Source organism: Dermacentor silvarum, chromosome 5 (assembly GCF_013339745.2).
Source record: "Dermacentor silvarum isolate Dsil-2018 chromosome 5, BIME_Dsil_1.4, whole genome shotgun sequence".
Taxonomy (NCBI): Eukaryota; Metazoa; Arthropoda; class Arachnida; order Ixodida; family Ixodidae; genus Dermacentor; species Dermacentor silvarum.
In genome coordinates this window covers 64767801-64792647 of record NC_051158.1, presented here as the reverse complement: position 1 = coordinate 64792647, position 24847 = coordinate 64767801, and the positions used below count along the sequence as shown (strand labels likewise).

Sequence of the window (24847 nt, the reverse complement as noted above, 5' to 3'; positions counted from 1 at the left end):
TAGCATAATTCTTATCGTTGAGCTGGTTTATTCGATGAGGTGGACATTAGTAGCACAAAAATCAAAACACATATTCAAGTAACAAAAATTGACTAATGAACTTCTTAGTTAATTACTTTACGACACATATTGCAATTTCCGAATTATAGCCGGTGAGCTTGCAAGACGCATCCACTTGAAATGAATTCCAGGATGACGCCAGCTTTGAGATATTATTTTCCAAAGTGTGGGACGAAATACGTGGGCGTTCCAGTGCTTCAATGTATAAAACAGCTATTTGGTAAAAAAGTAGTGGAACAACAGTGCATTTAGGGCGAGTTGATGGCACATATCTCAAACTGGCGTCATTCTGGAAATTCATCCCAAGTGGATACGCCTGCCAAGCTCACCGGCTCCAATTCGTAAATCACAGTATGTGCTGTACAATAATTAACTAAGTAGTTGATTAGTCATTTTTTTAATTAGTTCAATATGGGATTTCTCGTGTTACTGATGTCCGCCTCATCGAATAACCCAGCTCAACGATCAGAATTATGCTACCTGCCACAGAGGATTTCTAAAAAAATTTTAGAACTTATAAATGAACACCCTGTATAACGCTGCGGCGTTTCAGCGTGCTACGCTGTTGCTGTGACAAATCCCTTGTTCATTGGCTTAAAACCGCACGCGCGGTCTTGCAAGCTTTCGCTAGCACATCTACAAAAAATGCGCCGTCACGCCGCACACAACCGAGTACATAGCGATGTATGTTGTTACAACAGTATGCGGTAGCAATGATTTAAAAAAAAAAAAAAGAAAGAAAGGAAAACGAAAAAAAAAAAAGGCGCAGGTAAGATCACTGCATAGTGTTCGAGAGGTGGCTCAGCGCGCCAACACAACACATGCAGTCAACAGAGTATGACAGTGCAAGAGTTTTGCGTTTTCGCCGTGACGCGGAAGCTTGAACCCACGCCGACAAAAATATGCCAGTGTCGTCTGCTGTTGACGATAGTTGCCGACTTAGAACATCTTTGCCCCGCCTCTCGGTTGCGGGCTCTTAACATACGTCGCGGCCCCCAAATCGGAGTGCGGATGCCGGCACATGCGAACCGCTCGAGCTCACTAATCAGAAAATTACCTAATAAGAAACAAACGTAATAACAAAATCCTGGCTCGGGCCGAAATTTTGCTGGTCGCCAGCACACAAACGCTGCGACCGCGCTGTTGCATGTTGCCAGTCGCTGGTTATCTGTTTTGCCAGCCAGAGGGCGCATGCGTACGGCACCGCTCGCGCCGGTCCCAGCGTGAATCGAATTTTGTGCCCGGTTGCTCCAACCGCCCGCTGTCACGGAACCGCCAGCATGCGGTGCGGCTTGCGGCGATGTGCGGCTCGAGCGTGTACAGGCCTTAACAGACCTCCGACCGCAGCGCCACTCCTGCAGTCATGACGCAGAGGAGCAGTGAAATATCAATACTCCCTACCAATCTAGCCATCGTACCAACACTAACTACACTCGTGTCGCCAGTGTACGTAAAAAATAAATAAAAAAAGAACATAGCACTATGTTACCATGGGTGTGACGAGCCATAGAGTTTTCTAAAATTATTGCATGAAACTCTATGCAATGCTCTATGCGACAAGCTAGGTAACATTCGCCACTACCCCCATACAAGCGGGAGCGAGAGAGGAAATCTGGGGGCCTTTGCTCCTTAAATAGCCTTTGCCTAGGTACTACGGCGGAGACGTTTCTTTGCGCGTTTGTCCCTAGGATAGCCGTCATGTGCGTTTGCGTTGATGGCGCCGTGCACAAATTTTCATTCGCCACTACCCCGTTTCAAAGAGGATACTTGTAATCTGTTCATTAATTTATCCATCATCTGTACATAGAGTTTCGAAAACGAGGGTCACGTGACATCAGGCAAAAGCAGCGAAAGGCTTAAGCGCGTAGCCAGTGGTTCTTGTAGGCTTGTGCGAAAGCGCGATGGAAAGCGGCGATTCTCTGCCGGACTATTTACGTCCGCTTGTCATATCCGAGAACGTCGCATCCGACGACTCTGACGAGGATGAAAACGACTACTCGGATGATGATGCTTGGCCAATCCTCCAAAGCGGGTATGAGCCACCAAGCCAGCAAGCTTGCAACGCCACTTCGCCGGACCAAGGCGGCCCTTCGGGCACTGCCGAAGAGGAGTCGCTTGTTGGTGCGTAAAAGCTTTCCGAAACGGCTCACTGAGTTATGAGGGACGCCGTAGTGGAGGGCTTTGCATTAATTTTCGCCAACTCAGACCAACTTATCTTCTAGCGAGCGATTTCATTACCCATTCTTTTCGCGTTTTCTCACTGGCTCGGCGGCGTCCGAGCAGCGTCGGAACCATTGAGAGAACGCTCAAATAATGGACAATGAAATTGACAGTTTCGCCCTAATGTGAAACGTTGAAAACGATAACAGAGTTATAACGTTGCGCTCGAGCTCTTCGCAGTGGTCCAACAATACGCTGAGGCGGCACTGTGTACATTTTACGGACATGTCAGGGCCTTTTGCGCAGCGTTCGCCATAACTTCTATTACGGTCGCAGGACACGTTGTATTACAGATGCACAGGGCAGAGCGCCCACGATTTAAGAACAGATTAATTAGTGCACACGTGTGCGGAAGTGCTGCATACTCGCCATTCTTCTAGGCTTTCCGCAAAGCTAAAATGATTTACTGAAGTTTTCCGGGAGCAAATTGCACCAGAAACATTTTTAACTACGATGTACACACGAGCTACAGACATGATATCTCCGAATTGTAATTTGCACATGTAAGAAAACATTTCTCTTATGGGGAAACCCAGTCAAAGCCTTTTGGAAGACGATATTAATGTGTATGCCAAAATGTTATGCAGACCCCACGCACTGTGAGAATCGAGCTTTCTGTGCTGTTCGTTTTCATTGACGATACTTGGTGGTGATCTTTACAGCATACGTACGACAGCCGTGGTGTGGTGTGAAATGTTATCTTGCGAGCACCACTTGGGCATTTGTCTGTGTAGTACACAGTGAGACGTGTTTGCTCGAGGCGTTGTTGTGTGCCATTTTCCGTAGCCTGCGAGAATGTTAGCACTGTCATTCCCTCACATGGCGCATCTCATCAGGGCTGAGAGAAAGAGACAAACCTTAGGAGGAAATAGCTGCCAAACCCCGTGCCCGACGGAGTAGCCCCCACTGGCCACCTGGGCTTCAGTCATGTTGGGGCGGTATTCTGTAAGAGTCCAATTAGTAGACTGTCCATTTCGGCTGTCGCTGATTGGCTGCTGCTTCACATGCAGGAAGGTGCCAGCCAGTCTCCTTCCTGCACGTGAAGCAGCAGCCGATCAGTGACAGCTGAAATGGACAGTCCACTAATTGGACTCTTACAGAATACCACCCCAGCACAGCCTCCCAGTGTTGCAGGGTTGGTACATTGCGGCTGAAGTGTTGATTCGCTGGGCCACCGCTTGCATATTGTCGTCTTTATTGGCGGTTCTTTAATGTGACTTGGCGTCCGCACGCCCTGTATCAGTTTTCAGCATGGAAAAACTTTGCATGGTGTTTTTTTTTTTTTTCCAGAAATAGCAGAAATGTGCCGTACCCTAACTTGAATTATTATATTATTAACACTTAGATTATATTTTTGCAGTTTGTCCGCTAGTGTTGCCATGTCTAGTAATAGCGTTTCTCTTATTGGGAAGACCCCAAATGAACCATGCTTTCTGACAGCGCCTTTCTTTTCTCCTACTATCCTTCCATGTATGCAAGCTGCAACGAGCAAAGCGTGTTTACCTATTCACTCGTTGCGTCACGGCGCTGACTTTGCGCATTCTGTCTCCTCTTTCTACCACTCTATTGCCCCTCAGGGCTGTTGCACGTGAGTACAAAAGTAAGCGCTGCAGCTTCTGCAATGCGATTGCGGGGGGCTCACTTGTAATTACAGCCTTCCAGAGGGTATTGTGTCAATGGCCAGGGAGCTGCAGAGGGCATTGTTGCGAGACGCTCGGAGTTGGTTGGAAAAGTCTCATAGACACCTCTCCTGCGCCCCTGCCGAGTACACTACACACATTCTCAACCACCCCGATATGGCGTGCAAGACAACAGCAGCAGCAATGGAAAAGTTGAAGGAAGAGGCAAAGAAAGCTTCACATTTAAAAGGTCCCCGTGCGATATCCTTAGAACATCCGTGGTAGGATATTCAAAACATGTGTGATATCCTTGGATGTCCATAGTAGGATATCCAAAACTGGACGTCTGGTGGATGTCCCATTTGTATCCAAAACGGTGCCACGACATTGGGACATGATTTGGATGTCCTATGGACCAAGCGTTTTCACTGTCTGCTCTTCAGCAGGTACACTAATGTGTTTACGTACAACGCTGATGTCGGAGGCCAGAACAATGCCCTGCATCAAAATACCCAAGCCCGGCCCGGGTCAAAAAGCACATGCCGTGCCCGAGCCCGGCCCAAGCTCGTGAAAAAACTGACCTACCCGAGCCGGGCCCAGGCTTCGGGTAAGCCCGAGCCCGTGCAGTGCTCTAACGTACAACGCTCATGTCGGAGGCCAAAACACTGCCCTGGCTCAGTTGGAGCCAATCAAGCAGAGCATGACGGTGCGTTCGCTTGGCTTGGTAGCTGTTGCAGCAAAACACACTGAGCGTTTCTAGAAGCCACCTAAAGCCTGTTTCACAAGGTGCGAATTTGCTTGCGTTTTCGCAGTTGTGGCAAATGAGCCGTCAGACCCTTCGTGCGCGCGATTTTTCGATGTTCGGAGTGTTGAACTTTGGTGCAAAAAGCGCATGTGGCAATGACGGGGAATCAATCACAACGTGGATTGTAGACACATCACTATGGCCTGCCTGCTTAATTTTTGTTTTGATGAAGTAACACACTTAAACATAAAAAAAACTTCCACAAAAACAGTTCCTAAGTTGTTTCACCTTGTTTTCACCGAAATAAACTGACGCCAAGAATAATTCAGTCCTCCGCTAGATGCTTGTAATGCAAAAATCGCAGCTGCTGCGCTCGGTACATGTGAAATGGAAGTGAAAATTTTGCATTTCCGGAAATCGTTGCTGCGAGAAACGCAATGTAAAATCGAACCATGTGAAACAGGCTTAACCCTCCAAGCGCAGGCCTCGCATGCGCCGTCGGTAGCAGGACAGCATGACAGCGGCGCCGCCAACGGTGATGGTGCTGACACGCCTAGAGTACCCGTGTATTTGCTATCACAATAAGGTGCATCGCTAGACAATACTACCCCTTAGGTTCTTCAGCGGGCATCCAGATCACAGCACACAAACATTAGTGCACTGTGCCCTCATCGGAGTATGGCCGCAGCCTCCAGAGTTCTTGAGTCATTGTTAGTGATAAAATAAGCACTAGTCAGCACATCGCACTAACAATTCCTTGTAAATTGTAGTTTAGGAGCTGTACAGGCACAGTCACGGTCGCTCGAGTGTATGAATGAGCAGTACGATCGACGCAGGGGGGCAAGCAAGATAACGCTAGTGATGTTTTTGTGGAGTCACTGCTGGGCCAGGTATACTTGTATTCCTCACTGGCAGCATAACATTCTGCTTTTCCCAGGGTCGAGCCTTGCTGAGATGCCAACTGACCTGGAAAACTGCTTGGCCCTCAATCGTGCTCAACGGGCATTGCTGGAGAGTGCCATCGGCGAGTTCGCAGAAAGGCTCGAGAAGAACAGGTACAATGTGGGCACCAGTTTGGGCATGCATTGCATTCTTAGTTGTGTGTGCAAGCCACAACATAGTGCAGTGTGCATGACATTTTAATAGGCGCTTTGCATCGGCGTCATCGCGGCCGCTATACTTGTGTACTAGCATGAGGGAAAGGTGGTTCTGTGACTGCAGGTGAAAAAGTGGCTAAAGCTCCTTTGAGTCTTTATTTGTTCCAGACATGTACATTGCATGGCTGAAGAGATGGGGAAAAATGCCACTGTATCGTGGCATGACAAAGCTCCCTAATGTATATCGGGCAGTGGCATACTGACAGATAATCAACGAGTATATTGTAAACTGTACCTACAGCCAATATGACTACAATACCCAAAATACAAAATATTGTCAATAGTGTGAAATCTAAAAGTAAACATAAAATTGAAAAACATACTTAAATTTGATTGTATAAGAAGGCATCACTAAAATATTTTCTTAAGGTTTTAAATGAAAACGTTAAAATAGAAGAATAATTTAAACTATGATTATTTAGAGTCGAAGGAAGAGCATATTTCAATGCTTGCATCCAATAATTATTAGTGGGCGGCCGAGGGATATACCAGAATTCATGACATGTATACTAGAATGTCGTGACATGTAATTGGCTGGATTTCTATGTAATAACCCGTGACACGGCAAATCTTATGTCATTTACAGCGAATGAAATTCGGTCATGATGACCTTTGTTTGCTTTCACATGGTAAAAAGTAATGACATTCATTGAAAAGGGCATTTCCAAAGCAAGGAATTTGCCGAGCTCATTCGCATTCACTTTGGAACCGAATGTGTATGCATGACACCAGGATCCTACCGGTCAGCTTCGCAAACAGTTCATACTTTTTTGTTCTTTGACAAAAAGTAACTGTCTTCTGTCAATTTTATTACCTTATTGTTACTTAAATGACTAAGTGCATCACAGTGCATAATTACAGAAAGCTACTCTCTATCCAGTGACTGGACGGCCGTCTTTGGCTGTGGCAGTCGTGTTTGTTCGCTTCGGCCGCGGCCACTTCAGTTGATTTGAAGTAAATGCACAAGCGTGTTTTGCTATGGCACGTGCCGACGATGTGGATATTAGGAGCCCGCTGCGCATCAGAGCGGCGATGACAGGCGACTGCCGTTCTCATTCCTCTTCAGCAGAGGTAGCGGACGCGCCCATCATGCTTTCTGCCAGGTTGCTTGCCTGATCTTCAGTTTGAAAGGGAGGATCACATACTCCAGTAGAATTCAGCATATTGGAGTATAATTATTGGACAAAAGTGGGTGGACAAAAGGGGACAAACATCTTGTGGGCCTCTACGGGTTCACTTGTCAGCTGATTTTGCTGATTTCAGCATGACGACCTGATTTTAAGCATTGCAAAGATCTAAAATGCTGAATTTATTGCCTATGCACACATTGTCCAAGATGTTGTCAATGAGAGGCAATGGGTACTGCTCAATGCCACTCACATTGAAGCAACCGCAAATGCGCACCATTCTGTCCTTTTTAAAAACTGGAACAATGGGCGTTGCCCATTTGGAATGCGACACTGAAGATATTATGCTCGCAAAGACTAATCTGTCAAGCGCCGTGCCACTTTTTCTTGCCTTGAACTTGTGGCTCGAGCCATCCTTGATGTACAGTCATGCTGGGAGACCTTTGATGAGACCAGTACCCTCAGTAATAAGCATAGCTGCTAGTCGGCCTAATTGGAAGAGATTCATTATTAAAAACTTTGATTGCAACAAAAAGGTTGGCGTTTTGCTGCAGTAGTCTCGGCATGTCCTACAGGACTGAGCTTGAAAGCATAGTCTGTGTGTACATGTTCAACACTTGAATGCATTCGATCTATAGCTGAAAAGACTGGGACCATTGCAACTGTCGAACTGCATTGCACTGTTGCACCTTCATGTGAAACTGGCATTGTCAATGCACTAAGAAACAGCCGCCTTCAGAGATGGCATGAACGCTGTAGCTCGGACTTCTTCAGCTCTGGCCATCAGTGACGATATGTCTTGTAAATGTTGTTAGTATCGACGTCCATAGTCGCTTTGATGCCATTCCCCCGCATGCGAATGTTTTTTTATGGGTAGTATCAAGAGACAAAGACTGTGACGATCTAGGTGCCTGCCCGTGTCCCTTCCCCCAGCTTTCGTGTTGTACTTAGCTCGATCTCTGGGAACCGCCACCCCAGTGGCAAGACACACTTGCCAGACTTCACGTATGTTACATCTATGACCCGAATTCGGGCTCCCAGTGCTTTTGAAAAAGCTAGGTTGCTCAAATGCTGGTGCTAAATATTTTTTTTACCAGTTCAAACAGCCAATATTGTTGCCGATTCTTGTGGGCATTTGGGAAAGCTTATGTCAGGCTTGGAACATATCCCATACGTCTCAACCGTGTGGGGCGGTAATACCATGTTTTAGAAATATTGCATATATGGCTTCTTGCCATTGTAGTCATGCAGATGTCTAAACTGATGAACCGACTGTAATTAAAGGATTGAAGTGACAGTAACAATGCATTAGAACGACTGCAAATTGGGCAAGTTGGAGCGGATTTATTATAAGGGATGCCCAAAAGGAAGGAAGACCTTGTCGTTCTTCGCTTGTGCCCTTATACCTTTTGTGCATCATTTATAATGAGTAACAGTGCAGTTTTACGAGAGATATTTGTTTCCGGCTTACCTCCCTATGACATACATGGCAAGGCATTGCCAAAAGATTGTACCACAAAGGTCACACCGACGGCAACACAGCCACCTCCAGTCGAGGCACGTGTTTGTGTTAGGAAACCGAGAATGACTAACTTGAAGTTGCATTAGTCAGTTGCATTCCACTGTTAATCTGTGGAATTTCATCATGCACTTGTTTGACAGCTACAATTTGCTGGGAAATTCTCACCTTTGTATTATTTAACAAAGCTGAAAATGCAGAATCGGTGTGTATGTGACAGGCAGTTATAAAATAAGTCTGAATTAAAGAAGATTGGCTTAGAGTGTTCGTGCTAAAAAAATAAAATTGAGGGCTACAGACAAGGTCATACCCAAATCCAGTTTTTATTAACAGGATCCATCCGGAGAGGGAAATTCAAACCAATTGTAACAAGTGCAATGGCATCATTACTCTTGACCACATGCTTTGGCAGTGCCGTGCGGTCTTCACAGACTGTGACAAGGAACTAGAATGGTGGCGGCAAATGCTACACAGTGAATCACTCTCTGACCAATTACGGGCAGTCCAGAAGGCCCGCGATGTGGCTGAAGGTCTCGGCCTGACAGTTCCAACGTGGGAGCGGCCCGCGTCAACCTAGGGTTGACCTTCAGGACTCAGTAAAGTTCTTCATCATCATCATCAGCAGCCTATACTTTATGTCCACTGTAGGACGAAGGCCTCTCCCTGCGATCTCAATTACCCCTGTCTTGCGCTAGAATATCGGCTATCCCCGTTTGTTCTCTGATCCACACCGCTCTCTTCCTGTCTCTTAACGTTAATCCTAAGATTTTTCGTTCCATCGCTCTTTGTGCGGTCCTTAACTTGTTCTCCAACTTCTTTGTTAACCTCCAAGTTTCTGCCCCATATGTTAGCACCGGTAGCATGCAATGATTGTACACTTTTCTTTTCAGCGACAGTGGTAAGCTCCCAGTCAGGATTTGGCAATGCCTGCTGTATGCACTCCAACCCAATTTTATTCTTCTGTAAATTTCTTTCTCATGATCAGGGACCCCTGTGAGTAATTGACCTAGGTATACATACTCCTTTACAGACTCTAGAGGCTGACTGGCGATCCTGAATTCTTGTTCCCTTGCCAGGCTATTGAACATTATCTTTGTCTTCTGCATATTCATCTTCAGCCCAATGCTTACACTTTCTCGATTAAGGTCCTCAATCATTTGCTGTAATTCGTCTCCATTGTTGCTGAATAGGACAATGTCATCTGCAAACCGAAGGTTGCTGAGATATTCGCCGTTGATCCTCACTCCTAAGCCTTCCCAGTCTAAGAGCTTGAATACTTCTTCTAAGCATGCAGTGAATAGCATTGGAGAGATTGTGTCTCCTTGTCTGACGTCTTTCTTGATAGGTAACTTTCTACTTTTCTTGTGGAGAACCAAGGTAGCTGTGGAATCCTTGTAGATGTTTGCTAAGATATTCACGTATGCCTCCTGTACTCCTCGATTACGCAATGCCTCTATGACTGCTGGTATCTCTACTGAATCAAATGACTTTTCATAATCTATGAAGGCCATATAGAGAGGTTGATTGTACTTCGCATATTTCTCGATTACCTGATTGATGACATGGATATGATCCATTGTAGAATATCCCTTCCTGAAGCCAGCCTGTTCTCATGGTTGGCTGAAGTCAAGTGTTGCCCTGATTCTATTGGAAATTATCTTGATGAATATTTTATACAATACTGAAAGCAAGCTAATGGGTCTATAATTCTTCAATTCTTTAACATCTCCCTTCTTGTGGATGAGTATAATGTTGGCGTCTTTCCAGCTCTCTGGTACACTTGAAGTTGTGAGGCATTGTGTATAAAGGGCCGCAAGCTTTTCAAGCATGATATCTCCTCCATCTTTGGTTAAATCTACTGTTATTCCATCTTCTCCAGCAGCGTTTCCCCTGGTCATGTCTTTCAAGGCCCTTCTAACTTCATCGCTAGTTATAGAAGGAGCCTCTTTATCCGGTTCATCACTATTTCGAATGAAAGTAGCTTGCCTGTTCTGGGAACTGTACAGGTCAGTATAGAATTCTTCCACTGCTTTTACTATGTCATCGAAATGGCTGATGATATTTCCATGCTTATCTTTCAGTGCATACATCTTGGCTTGTCCAATGCCAAGCTTTCTTCTTACTGATTTAATGCTGCGTCCATATTTTACGGCTTCCTCTATATTTCCCACGTTATAATTTCGAATATCCCTTACTTTCTTCTTGTTGATCAGTTTTGACAGTTCAGCGAATTCTTTCTCATCTCTTGAGTTGGACACTTTCATGTTTTGTCGTTTCTTTATTAGGTCCTTTGTTTCCTGGCAGAGCTTACCTACCGATTGCCTTGGTGCCTTACCACCCACTTCAATTGCTGTTTCTGTGATCAACCTAGTTACGGTTTCATTCATTACCTCTATGTTGTCTTCATCTTCCTTTTCTAAAGCTGCATATTTGTTTGCGAGCACCAGCCTGAATTGGTCTGCTTTTACCCTTACTGCCTCTAGGTTGGCTTGTTTCCTCTTGACTAATTTCACTCTTTCTCTCTTCAAATTGAGAGAAATCCTAGACCTCACTAACCTATGGTCACTGCACTTTACCTTACCTAACACTTCTACATCCTGCACTATGCTTGGATCGGCAGAGAGTATGAAATCTATTTCATTCCTTGTTTCTCCATTAGGGCTTTTCCAGGTCCACTTCCTGTTGCTGCGCTTCCTGAAGAAGGTATTCATTATTCGGAGCCTATTCATTTCCGCGAATTCCACTAACATCTCTCCTCTTACATTCCTAGAATTAATGCCGTAGTTGCCAATTGCTTGCTCACCAACCTGCTTTTTCCCCACTTTTGCATTGAAGTCGCCCATGACTACAGTATACTGAGTTTGCACCTTTCTCATTGCTAATTCAACATCTTCATAAAACTGTTCTATTTCTTCATCATGGTGACTAGAGGTTGGGGCGTAGGCTTGTACTACCTTCATTTTGTACCTTCTATTCAGCTTTATTACGACGACTGCTACCATCTCATTAATGCTGTAGAATTCATCAATGTTGCACGCTATCTTGTTATGGACTAGAAATCCTACCCCGGATTCTCTCTTATCTGGAAGACCTCTGTAGCTGAGGACATGGCCGTTAGTCAGCACTGTGTAAGCCTCACCAGTTCTTGTAACCTCACTAAGGCCAATAATATCCCAGGCAATGCCTGATAATTCTTCAAATAGCCCTGCTAAGCTAGTCTCACTCGATAGGGTGCGTGTGTTGAACGTTGCCAGGTTCAGTTTCCAGTGGCGGCCTGTCCGGACCCAGAGATTCTTAGCACCCTCTGCCGCGTAGCAGGTCTGACCGCCGCCTTGGTCAGGTGCTCCGCAGCCACTGGGGACTGAGGGCCATGGGTTAATTGTCGGAGTCATGAGGGAGGTAGCGGCCGAATACTGCACCAGGGAGGCCAATTCCTGTTCTGGTGAGGGAGTGACTTTGATGAAGCTTAGTGGGCCTTCCTAGTTTGGTTGCACCTAAACTAGTATAGCCCCACTAGCTGTCGGCAATATTTTTTTCTTGTTGGTGTCAGGCACCACTCCATGCCTGGTGTCCTAATGAGTCCTAATGTTGAATGTTTAACTGTATCGCTGCCTAACATAGTCGTCGCGGCAATTTATAGGCCACCAACTGGAAACAAACGATTCTTTTTTTCTTTTCTTGAAAAATTGCTTTAAAATTTGCACTCCATATCTCTTCCGTTTGTACTTATGGGCGACATTAATTTCAATCTGCTGTCTGATGACCAGAATACTAGAGAATTTAACAGTGTTGTCTCATCTTTAGCGTGTTCAAATTACATCACTCTACCAACAAGAATTACAATTGATACTGCTACCCTCTTAGATGTTTGTGTGACAAATGCCGTACCATCTGATGTCGAATCTGGTTTACTGATTTCTGACATCAGCGATCACATTCCAATTTTTTGCTTTATCGAAAGGGTGCACAAACCTAAACGTGCAGTTGTTAAATATGTTACGCGGGAAATTACTGATGAAACCTTGATGAACTTTGAATACCTCGTTCAGAATATAAATTGGCATAGCATATATGACATAGGTGACATAAATGAGGCGTATTCGGAGTTTATTAGCAAGTTTTTAGACGCTTATAATAATGCTTTCCCCCTAATCCAACGAAAATTAAACAAAGAAATTCAGGAAGCCCTGGATAGGCAAAGAGTTGCACGAAAAAATCCGCAAAAAGAACAAGATGTACCACTCTTTTGTCAATAGTTGGGACCCTATTGTGTTCAAGGAATATAAAAAGTACAGAAATAAACTGAATAAAGAATTAAAAGCTGCAAAAACTAACTACTTTATCGAGCGCTTTACACGAATCCAAAATGACAGTAGTAAAGTATGGCGGGAAGTTACAAATCTAACCAAACGAAAAGATAATAACACCGTGAACGAGATCGATACGCCAGATGGAAACTTTTCAGGTTTTAAACTTGCCTGTGCTTTTAATAAATACTTCGTCAGTGTTGGTAAACCACTCAGTGATGTACATGAAGCCGACACTGCATTTGATAACCTTATCACTTCTCTATCAAAGTCTGTGTTTTTATCGCCGACATCCGCTCAAGAAATAGCCATTTTAATCAACAACTTGAAAAATGATGTGTCTGCTGGCCATGATGACATCAGATCTGTTCCCATCAAACATGTTGCGGCTTATATATCTGAAGTTTTGTCTTACCTTGCTAACCTGATGTTTACAACTGGCGTTTTTCCCGATGACCTAAAAATAGCCAGAGTATGTCCAATATACACAGGTGGTAATCGAAAAGAAATGTCAAACTACCGACCAATTTCCGTGTTGCCAATATTTTCTAAAGTGTTCGAGGGTGTCATTAATTGCAGGCTTGAATGTTTCTTCACTAAAAACAACCTCATATCTACTTGCCAGTTTGGCTTCCTGAAGAAAAATCTACAGAGCAAGCGCTACTTGTTATTAAGGATCAAATTATTCAAAACATCGAAGACAAGCAATACACTCTTGGATTATTTTTAGATTTTCGGAAGGCGTTTGACTGCGTACAGCATGACACTCTCTTACACAAGTTAAATAATTATGGCATACGTGGTGTTACACTAAACCTACTACAGAATTATTTATGTAATAGGACGCAATATGTGCGGGTGAATGATGACTCTTCTAACCGACTGCCAATCACTTCTGGAGTTCCTCAGGGATCCATATTGGGACCGATATTGTTTTTAATGTACATTAATGACATTACCAATCTACCCGGTGCTCATGACATGATTATGTATGCTGATGATACATATTTTTTACTGCCAAATCTCTAAAGCAAGCAGAGGGTATGGTAAATAGGTACTTACATAACTTACAATCCTGGCTACAACGCAATAAGTTTTCCTTAAATTTATCTAAAACATGTTACATTATTTTTAGACCAATAATACTGCTGATTTATGTAAAATCAGCATTCAGTTCGGTAACGTAACAATAAATGAGGTTGACTGTATTAAATTTCTTGGCGTGTAGTTCCACCAAAACCTTTCCTGGAACACACATATATCCAAATTGACATCTGAAATAAGTAAAAGTGTTGGCTGTCTCTACAAAGTAGCTAATCTTGTACCTGTGTGGCTAAGACTGCAGATTTATTATGCACTTATATACTCTAAGTTAACCTACTGTGTTGTAGTATGGGGAACCACTACTTCTACTAACTATCAGAAACTACTAATACTTCAGAAGAGAGCCCTGCGGTACATCCATGGTTACTATGGCAGACCAAGAGATTTGTCCACGTTGCCGTTATTTTGCAGGTATGATCTGCTTAAAGCGAATCAGGTCTACCCTTTTCGTCTGCTGCAATATATCAAAAATAGTAAATTACACATACAAAACTATCCTATGTCTAGTGACGCATACTATTTTCGTACACAAATCCACCAGGTTCCTAAAACACGTACTAACTATGGCAAACAAAAATTAAATTTTCAGGTAATTTCAACTCTTAATAAGGTGTCAACAAATGTTAATTTTGGTGTTTCTTTGAGCGTATTTAAAAACAAACCAAAAATATTTAATTGATTCTGACTTGTGTTTTGTATAGCACCACTTTATTGATGTCTGCTTGTTATTTGCTTCTTTGTAATAACTGTATGTTCATCTGAGATTCTGTGTTTACATTGTTACATTTTCAGTTATGCGTTATATGATGTCAAACTGCACAGGGGAGCCGAGGCCTTCGTCAGGCCTTCCAGCCTTTAGCCCCGGCTTCCTCCTTTGTAAGAAGGAAATAAACTTCACTTCACTTCACAAAATGTGGTGGAATAGAGTAGGATTCGAACTTACGACTTTCAGATTTGAAGCCGGGTATTCTACCTCTGCTCCACGCCACCACAAAGTTCTTCATACCATACCATAAAGATTTGGATTTTCGAAGCAAATTAACATTAGCATTTCACACCAAACCTAAACATTACTGTTTTTTTTATTGTATCGTTTTCAAATGCATCTAAAATGCAGTTGACCAACATAATTTAAGATACAATTGTTATTGGACTGATTTAAACCGGCTTTAACCATTATATTTTCCCCTCTGGCACTGAGCCTGAGCAGAATAGAAAAGCATACCTGCCAACTTTTACAGATTTATCAAAATGCCAGATTTTTCCCGCCCATTGACGATTGTTGTATTGACAATTGTTTCAAGATTTTTCATTTATGGTTATGGCAAAAACAACATTAACAAAGTACAATCGCCGAGTGATTTCTTTATGGCCCAATTTTTTGGACCGATTGGTAGAACTGATAGAACCAATATATAACGGCAACCGAATCTTCCAACAGCCATTACGTGATTATTGCATTAACAAACTTCACAAACATTCCTGCTTCTCTGCGGCACAGATCATTGTTGCTGCGACTGTATAGAGCAGAGTACGTTTTCTCAGCATCCCTACAGAACAAAGTCTGCGAATCGTTAAGAAACAGTAAACATATTGAACCAATAACTTGTAGTATTTTTCAACAAAGCTTAGTATTTTTTGCCTTCCACTGCAGTGTTTTTCGAATTCTAAGGTTGGCAGGTCCGCAAAAGTGTTTCAATTTGGCACCCCAGTGTTATTACCGCAGAGTGTGCTGCCTGATCTTGGATGCCACGGTTCACTTGCGCCATTCTCTGTAGCCCGGTCGGCACCACTGCCATGTGTGGATTGCTTTCTTCTATTCTATGGATGCACTGCCTAGTTCTGATGTTTAAACTAATTTGGTCAATGGCCATTTGTTAAATGCATGAGAAGTGGTGAAGCTTTTCCCTTGAGCACATCTGGAGGGTCCCTGCGGCTAGTGCAGGACTAATGTTTGGCCCAGATGTTCATTATCGATAGCATTGTCGATAGCATTGTCTGAGCACTTATGTGCTTGAACATATGCCAGTGTTAAGCAAAAAAGTTTTGAGCTTGTCGTCAGCACTAAGGTTGTCACCGAAATTCGTGTCTGTGTCGTAAAATGCAGGCAGCTGCAGAGGGAGCTTCCAGCACAGCTTTCTCAGCGTGCGCAGCGACCCCAAAAGCCACGAGTGCGCAAGAACTGGTACCACTCGCTGGTGTTTCACCACCCGTACTTCAGGGATATTAATGGCATGCCGGCACCCAGGAACGAGGATGCCATTGCCAAGCTGGCCAACAAGGAGCTGGACCCGTACCTGGCCCCACCTATGCCTTGGACCACTGACGAGAATCGCATGCTGGTAGGTGCTCACTTGCAGGCTCTGTGTAGTCAAGGGGGACAGAGATTGAGCACTGGTTGTAAGCATGATAAGGTGATGCATGAACTCGCATCACAGCAGCGACATTAAGCGTTTAACTATTCATGCAGGAATAGCGCTGAGGACGAAAATAAAAGGCCCATCAAAAGACGATACGCTCTGTTGGCTGACGAGTCATTTATTTTTGTGACAGGCAAATACAGTGGAATCTTAATTATACGATCACGGCTAATACGAATTTCCGGATTATACAAATTTTTGTGCGGTCCCAGCCGAGCCCCATTACTTTGCAACATGCTAGAAAACGGCTGCTACGAATTGATTTTCGACCCGTGTCGGTTGATACGAATAAACGCCGCCCCACCGACGGCCGCGAAAGAGAACAGCGCGCAGTCACGCGCTTTCTTCCTTTCTCTTTTGGTGCGGAGGCACGGACGCGAAGCCGGACAGCGCGGAGGCCGCGACTGGGCGCGTTCGAAGCGGGGGCGCTTTTCTTGCTTTTGTGCTTTTCCTCCTTTTCCACGTGCCATCGAACGGAGTCCGGCTGCCGTGCTTCGGGCCGCGTTCTTTGTGTTTGCGTCATTTTGCCTAGTCGCAGCGAGCTATGTCTACCGAGATACGATCTCGGCTGATTCGCGCGGCCGTATGCCGAGGCGCGGGAGCCTCCGTTGGCGCGTCTTTCGTCGGCTGCGTTATCGGTGCCAATGGCACAGGGCGATTGTCGGTTTCGCTGCTGGAGTCACACGGTGCAAGATAGTGCAGCACGTAATCCACGGTGCAAGGTTGTGCTCGTTCAGTCCGGTGCTCCTCCGCTTCTCCCACTAATCGCCCTATTTTTCTTGCCATAGGAGTGCTTCTATATTCCGAAGGCGTGCTTCATCCGAAGTTTATTCGCCATCGTCACTCCATCACTAACCTGGGCGCTCTCTGTAATCCAAATTCTGTGTGTCAAGTGAAGATGCCGGCGTGGTTTACGAAGCAGACAACTGCGGTTGCCATCTTGCCCCTGCCAGAGCAGCAACCAATGGAGAGACGCCTTTCAGAATGGCAGCCAAGGCGGAGGCCCGCTTTCATCGGAGGGCCCGTGGTACTACCTATCGCAGACCCGCGCTTCTTTTGTGTTTGTGCGTTTGTTACAAGACGGTGACGACGACGAATTGAGAAGCAGAACAGCGAAACATTGAGCTTTCGAATGATACCAAGATGGCGGCGCTCGGTGGCGGGAAATACGAGATATGGCTCTGTGAACTGCGGTGATTTTGCGCGATTTAAAGCTGTTTTGTCACCCTGCGCACTGACGAATTAAACTTTTTCGGGCACTTTTAGTGCATTTTCAGCTAAACCATTTTGATGCAGCGTAGATTAGGCGTTGCAGATACCCAAACGCGTGGTTTTCAAAAATCGACTTTTCTCGCAATTTTCGCGATCTGATCCCCGTGTCCCCCCTTAATTTAGCTAGATTTAATTGTGTTTTGATGATACGAATTTCGGCTAATACGAATATTTTTCGTGACCACGTGAGATTTGTATCATCGAGATTCCACTGTATCTAAATTTGCTTGAAAGATTTGTCCCACTTTTTTAAAAACGTACAGGGCAGTTGATTAATTAGATTGCTCTACATTTGAAGTACTGTTTGATTTTCCAAGCTGTCAAACATCTATGATTACTGGCTGTGTTGGGTTTGTGCAAATGCAGCACTCCCCTCTCTGCTTACTTGTTCAATCGTGGGAGTGGTTGGCTTGATTAAACTTGGTCTGAAGAGTGTTGCCTAATCTCTTAAGGAATGAGTTGAATCATTGCCAGATATCAGGCTTTAAGAAAGTGCAAAAGTTACTCACATTCCGGGACCTTGTCCATTCACATTTAATTCTGAAGCAGTATTTTCTTTTTATCCTTTTTTTAGTAATATAACTTTCAAGGAAGATTGATTGCTTCAATCGGCAGGCATTTTCAATAGTGTATATTTCCAGCATGCCTGTGATCTTGAATCATGTATAATCCGCCCTCACAGGTTGCCCACACCACGTGAAATTTCTACTTCTGAAACATGTACAGCCACAGGCTGCAGTCCTGAAAGTATAGTTGCAGCTCCCGTTTCTCTTTTGGTTTTGGGGGTCTAGTATCTCGCAGAACTGACCACTGTGGGTTGGGCTTCAAGCCACAGGGCTGCGTCAGCCATTGCCTCGCTTAAAGGGATACGGACACAAAAGCTGGCGGGTGGTTTTTTGCGTCGTAACAAAAGTTGAACTGTTGAAAATGACGAATACAACAAGCTGGTTTGAAAAAAAAACGAACGAGAAACATCCTTTTTTTTGCGATTTTCTGTTGCACCTTGCCTCCAAGCGGCCGCCGGCAGAAGCTGAAATTTCACGTCATGACCCCCACCGGCGCGCGCGCGCGGCCAAGGTCGGCCACAGTCGTTGCAGTGTTTCCAGGGGTGTCGGTGCCTTGCAGCGTTTGTTTAACCCCTTTCCGCGATCTTCGCACGTGGTCCGTCCGAAACATTATCCCCGTCGGCGCTCCACGCAGTTGGTGCGTCTTACATGCGCCTTCCCGCGGTCGGCGCTCGGTATTGACGTGTTCGTTGCGGCGGAAGGAAATGCCCAGACATTGCTGTTATACCAGCATCGTAGGTCGTGACACGCCGTCGAACACGTTTCCCAGAGACGAGAAGGTGCGTAAACTTTGGATACCTGCCTGTTAGTCATCACGCACAGCCTGGAGACCTCTAAAAATGACTTCATTTGCGCGGACCACTTAGTCAACGATGATTATGTGACCAGCACGGCTGTGCTGAAAAGCCCTGGCATGCCGCTCAAAAGGCAATGCTTAAAGCCTGACGCTGTGCCATCGGTCTTCTCACGAAAACGCAAGGCAGAAATGATCAGCGGCGCGTTGGAAAAGAGGACGTGAAAATATGTCGTTACTGTTTTCGTTCACGTGCAGCCTTGAGCAGCGTGAGGGCGAGGCTGGGCCGAGATGCCCGAGGCTGGGCACGAAGGCAGTAATGTCTTTAAAAATGTTGGAAAAGCATAGTAAAACATTACAAGGCTAGCGAGCGCGACTCATGAGATCAGACACACACACAGCTCTGCCTCTCCACAGAAAAAAACTGGGCAGAACGACAGACAGGTGCTGCCATCTGTCGGCATATACTACTATTCAGTCATCCACGCAATGCTGAAAAAATTAAATTATGGGGTTTTACGTGCCAAAACCACGATCTGATTATGAGGCACACTGGATTGGGGGACTCCGGAAATTCCGACCACCTGGGCTTCTTTAACGTGCACCTAAATCTAAGTACACGGGTGTTTTCACATTTCGCCCCCATCGAAATGCGGCCGCTGTTGCACGCAGTGTTGAAGTACCCCGCAGCTGCATCGCCTGCGCGTGCTCTTAAAAAAGCAAGCTTACAGAGGAAATGACAAACAATTGTTGCATAAGTGTCTGGTGCAAAGCGAAATCTTCGAGCTACGGTTCGCGAAAACCTGACCGGCACTTCCACGGCAGCCGCATCTTCGTCGCTTGACGCGGAAAGCTCGTAACCGTAAATGGTAATATTTATTGCCAAGTTGGAATGGTCCTCGTCTTCAGACGTGTTCTCATTGCTGGTAGATGCACCAGAACTCGAATCCATGGTCGCGATGGCGGCGTCAGCGCACTTCAAATGACCGCGGCCGGCCGGCTGGTTATCCGACGAGTGAGTCGTGACGTCACGCCTTACAACTCCCGCGGGTCGGGCGGCGAGGCGCGCGCTCACAAAAACGCCAAAAATAAAGCCATCGGCTCAAAAATGAGCCAAGTGACTACTTCTTTTACATATAATCACACAGGGAGGATTCATTTTCAGCATTTTTGTAAAATTTTCAGATTTCGTGTCCGTATCCCTTTAATCTAGCATGGCAAGAAAACAGTTATGCCCTAAGCTAATGGAAACAGGTTTGTCTCTGGCGACACCCTGCACAGCACTCGGTCCCGGGGCAGCGGGGGAAGCAAAGAGGCTCCCGTGCCAAGAGTGAAAATAGAAGAAAGGAGTGCTGTTGTTAGCAAGTCGCTGCGAGAGGATGGCTCCCGCTGCTGTGCTGCGTACTCTCACGATGATCAATAGGCCTGCTTGTGAAAGCTAGAGCAATCGCTTTTTCCCACCAATTTTTTTTGTGTGTGTGCTCAGGATGGTTTCGATGGGAATTTAGGGCGCAGGCTCCTTTCCCAAGCGTATCATTCCGAAAGGAAGCCGAACGCCAGGCCGGGGTACACTTGTGCCCATTGAACCAGTGGGAAATATCGACTTGGGCCTCCAATAAGTGCGACTCAGCGTAGTACAACTACGCTTGAGCACTAGGCACCGCTCCTCAGCTTAGCGTTTGGAAAAGGAGCAACACAAGGTACGCATTCACCGTAGCTGTAAGGTACCGCAGATGAATTGTGTCCGAGCGATGCCCAAAAAAGGGGGCCGGTGAACGAGTGGAAAAGTGTGTACGTATAGTGTGTAGGAAAAGTGTGTTGTCCCATAGAGTTACACGTACCACGGCCGCTGGATAAAAAAAAAAAGGTGCGGCCTGTTGCGTGGCGCCGAAACGACGTCTAGGGCCTAGTTCTCCTCGCGCCCGCTCTGGCACCACTACTCGGGTACAGCCGTTCACAGATAAGCGTTTCCATAGCCGCGTTTGTACGCGCGACAGTGACTCTAATCAGGCCGTAAATAATGCGTTTTATAGTTGCACATTACAGGTTGAATATGAAGTCCTTATTAGATGGGCCGATTACCCCACATATGTGAAAAGTCTGCTCTAGCAGTGCCAATCTTTTGTGGAGTGAGCCTTAATGCTCTTCATGAAAGCTGCCCGCTCGACTCACATGAAATGAAAAGTGCTCTATTACGAATAATGGTGAGTGGATTTACGTGTTTCTTCAAGATGACTTCAAAACGATGGATCTGGTTATTTACAAGATGATGAATGCGAAGGTATCGCTCAGCGAAAAGTCCACGGCACACCACCCGATCCAGCCCAGCTTCGTTCTTCTGTTCAACCGAACTCTGCTCGCACGTTTCAATATTCTCTCTGCACTGGTAGTAGCACGGCCACTAGGTAGGCAGGTAGGTAGTCGGAAGAATCTTCAGCCCGGTTTTATAGGGGCAAGACTGCGGGCTGCTCCCACGTTGGGATGGGAAGGCCAAGTCTCACCGTCGCATCGTGGGCCTTCTGGATGATCAATCCATCCGTGGTTCTTTTTACATAAAAAAAAAAGGTGCGGCATGCTGCGTCACATCGCCGTCAGTTAGCGAGTGCGTCTCGGCTGAGGACAGTTGAGGCCGCTGTTTTTCCTGGGCTCGAAAAAAAAAAAGTTTCCTGGGCTGCGCGTTCTTTTATCGCATGTATGGTGGATAACCGGGAAACAGTCGGGATCACAGTCGGAAGCACAAGCCTAATCTTTGTGTTTTCTTTATAGTCATTCTCAGTAAACTGCAGTGGCGCACCGACGGGGGGTGATTCGGGGGTTGTAACCCCCCCCTGAGGCCGACTTAACCCCCTCTTTTGTTTAACCCCTTTTCTTTCCTTACGCATTTCAGTACTGCAACTAAGATGTAAGACGCGCAATCGTCTGCACACTCGCAAAAAGCGCATTTTTTGACAATTTCCCCCGAAGAAAGTGAAATTAGCGCTCTTTAGATGGTATTGGCAAACTGTCAACCCCCCCCTGGCAGAGATCCTGGGTGCGCTACTGGTAAACTGTAATGAACGTACCAACGACTTGTCGCTTGCCTCTCACTTTCTTCCTTTCCCTGACGGGCCTTGGCGAGAAATATTCTTCAGCCACGCTTCCTGACGCTGTAGATCGCAGGGGAATTCGTGGTACTTCACAGTAGCGTCTCATCTCGCGTTGGAGTTGCACAGCGGCACACAACAGCTTCGCGGCATCACACCGCTAGAAAAAACCGTCTGCCATACACGCGCACACCAGAGAACCGTACTCAAGCACAAGAAACATGAGGCAAGCTGCCCACACACACGATCACACAAAAAAAGCACACGAGAATGCGCACGAAAAAGCACATCAACACGCATAAATCCTGAGACAACCACATTGTAGCATGAACCAGCGTCTGCCTTGCGTACCGTAGCAGGGGCGCCCTCGCCAAAAACAGCGGCCGCAACTGTCAACTTATCCGAGACGTGCTCGCCCATTGACACCGACGCGACGCAGCAGGCCGCACCTTTTTTTTTATCCTGCGGCCGTGCCCGTACATAGTTTGCACAGTGGACGAACTTATACATCAAACACCGTATACTTATGAATTTTATTAATACACGAAACAATAAAAGTAGTGGTATGATTGCGATGCACAAAAAAAAAAACTTATTTAATAATGCTATCAAGTAATGTGGTATACATAAAATCTCAATACAACAAAAATGTGTTTTATTTGTTATATACATTGAAAAAGAAGCTAACAATTGAAAACGCTGTCATACACAAAAAAATCATACAGTTAAACCTGGATATAACGAAAGTGACAAATTCCCCAAAACCTTTGTTATAAAGAGGATTTCGTTATATGCAGGTTTGGCACAAAAATTCGAAAAAGCAACGCTTACCGTATTTACTCGATTCTAACGCGCACCCGTTTTCCGTTTTCGTCCAAGCACTCATCCTTAGAATGTCACACCAGGTACTGGATGCGTGGACGCGTGTCGTTGCGCACAAGCGCGAGGCATTGGAAACGAAGAGCGAGCGTCACGATGGCGTCGTAGCGTCGTATAGTGTTACAGTAAGACCCCGCTGTTACGTTCTCGGGTGCTGCGTTTTCCCCGCTGTTACGTCGTTTTCGGCCGGTCCTGGCACAGCTCCCATAGAACCCAATGCGTTGGTAACCCCGCTGTTGCGTCGCAACTGTGGGACCGTTCCCGCATCATACGTTGCGAACTGCCACCCTGCGCCACCCGAGCGGCCATTTTGACTTTTCATGTCACTTGGCTTGGTGGCTTGATGATGGCATTGGCTGTCCAAAGTGCCAGGGGCGACAACTGTGACATAGTTTGGGTTTCTGCCAGCAAAAGTGTGGCCCTTAAGGGGAGAGGCGGGTCAAAAAACGGCGATTCTCATTAAAGAAACAGGTTTTGTGTTTTTAGTTGTTTCAGCAACATTAATCTCTCCTATTTCACATATGATGAAATCGGAGCCAGAAATGATCGGGAAAAGTATAATACACTCGGTTAAAGCACTCGAGGTGGCAAGAAAAGGCACAGATATGACACATTTTCAAGCGCGCGATGCGTCAAACCACGGTGTCGCACGCCATTGGGCTCGTGCAAGGTGGTAGGCCTAAGCTTTTTCTCTCCAAGGTTAGCTTTGCTGCATTACAATCTCGCCGGGAAGTAATAATAATAATTAACAGAAGTAAAGAGGTTTTATAACTTTCAATCGCATTTTTCTCAACTTCATATTTTGGGCAAAACAAGGCGTCTGTGCACAACATTTTATGTACTTATTGGGTTCCAATCAAGACCACATTTGATGGGCGTAATTTTTAGGATATGTAGAATGCACTTATCTAGGATTTAATGCAATCACTTTATTTTCTTAAGGATGAAAATTTTTAATGTACTCGGGCACCAGCTACTGAATATGAAGCACCAGATACGAAATTCTCTTAAAATGTTGCCTGTAAAGGGAATCACATTATCTTGCTTATTAGCACTCAATGGAGTGTTAGGGATAGGAAAAATAATTTTGCACTGCTCTATCATGCTAACTGCTATGTCCAGCAGCTGCACAAACATGCACTGCTTCTCACTTATGCATGGCACTTAGGACATGACAGCATCGAGATATCCTAAAACTAAATGTAGATTTCGAATGAAGAGATCAAGCTCTACAAGTGGTAGAATTTTCATTCACCCAGCATCATTATTTAAAAAGAAATATGTCTGAGGAGCATGTCCCCTTAAGATCCGTATTTGCTATCTGAAGATGGTGTCTATGACGTGTTGTGCCCCTGCGTTGGGGCAGTCTAGGCAGTGTAGGTGTGTCGGCGGCTCGTAGCTTTGCGCGTGCTGTGTGTTCTCGGCGCTCAGTTTGCGTTGAAGCGATAGACAACAGCACGAAGGTCACTTCGCTGACTACTGCAGCAGCGCTTCCACACGCTGCCGGCGTTTGATAGCGTGTGTCCGCGCTCATCGAGTGTGATGTATCACAGCGAGTGCCGGTTGGTGGGCTAGGCCAGCTGCAGCAAGCGGCAGGATCAGGTTTGAATGAAGGGAGGGGGAAAGGTCACTCCCTCAACGCGGCAAGATCGCCGAGTTGAGGAATGCAGGTCCGCCTCGCACACGCTCGCACACACGCACATGTGCACATGTCGCGGCGGAGAAGGTGCTTCCGGTTGCTGCTCGCGTAAAAGTGACAAAATTTGGGGCGAACTCTCTGGGTTGTCTCCCGCTGCCACTTCGTTACGTGGAGGTCTCAAATACATGTGCTTCTATGGAGTAACGGCGGGAAATAGAAAAACTTCGTTATATTTAGGAATTTGTTATATGGACGTTCGTTATAAGCAGGTTTAACTTTATCATATAAGAAGCCAACAAACAGACACCAAGGAAAACATAGGGGAATTTACTTGTAC

The 24847-nt window shown here is 45.6% G+C and overlaps 1 protein-coding gene across 2 annotated transcripts in view; it reads left to right on the top strand.

Moving 5' to 3' along the window:
* The first annotated feature begins 1752 nt into the window (after window positions 1–1752).
* Window positions 1753–24847, top strand: part of LOC119453416 (snRNA-activating protein complex subunit 4) — a 73604-nt gene continuing 50509 nt past the window's right edge. For both annotated transcript variants that reach the window (XM_049668110.1, XM_037715443.2), the window contains exons 1-3: window positions 1753–2181; window positions 5582–5699; window positions 15966–16200. In XM_049668110.1, the coding sequence (XP_049524067.1) occupies window positions 1962–2181; window positions 5582–5699; window positions 15966–16200 (573 nt within the window). In that variant the 5' untranslated portion in view covers window positions 1753–1961. The remainder of the gene's footprint in view (window positions 2182–5581; window positions 5700–15965; window positions 16201–24847) is intronic.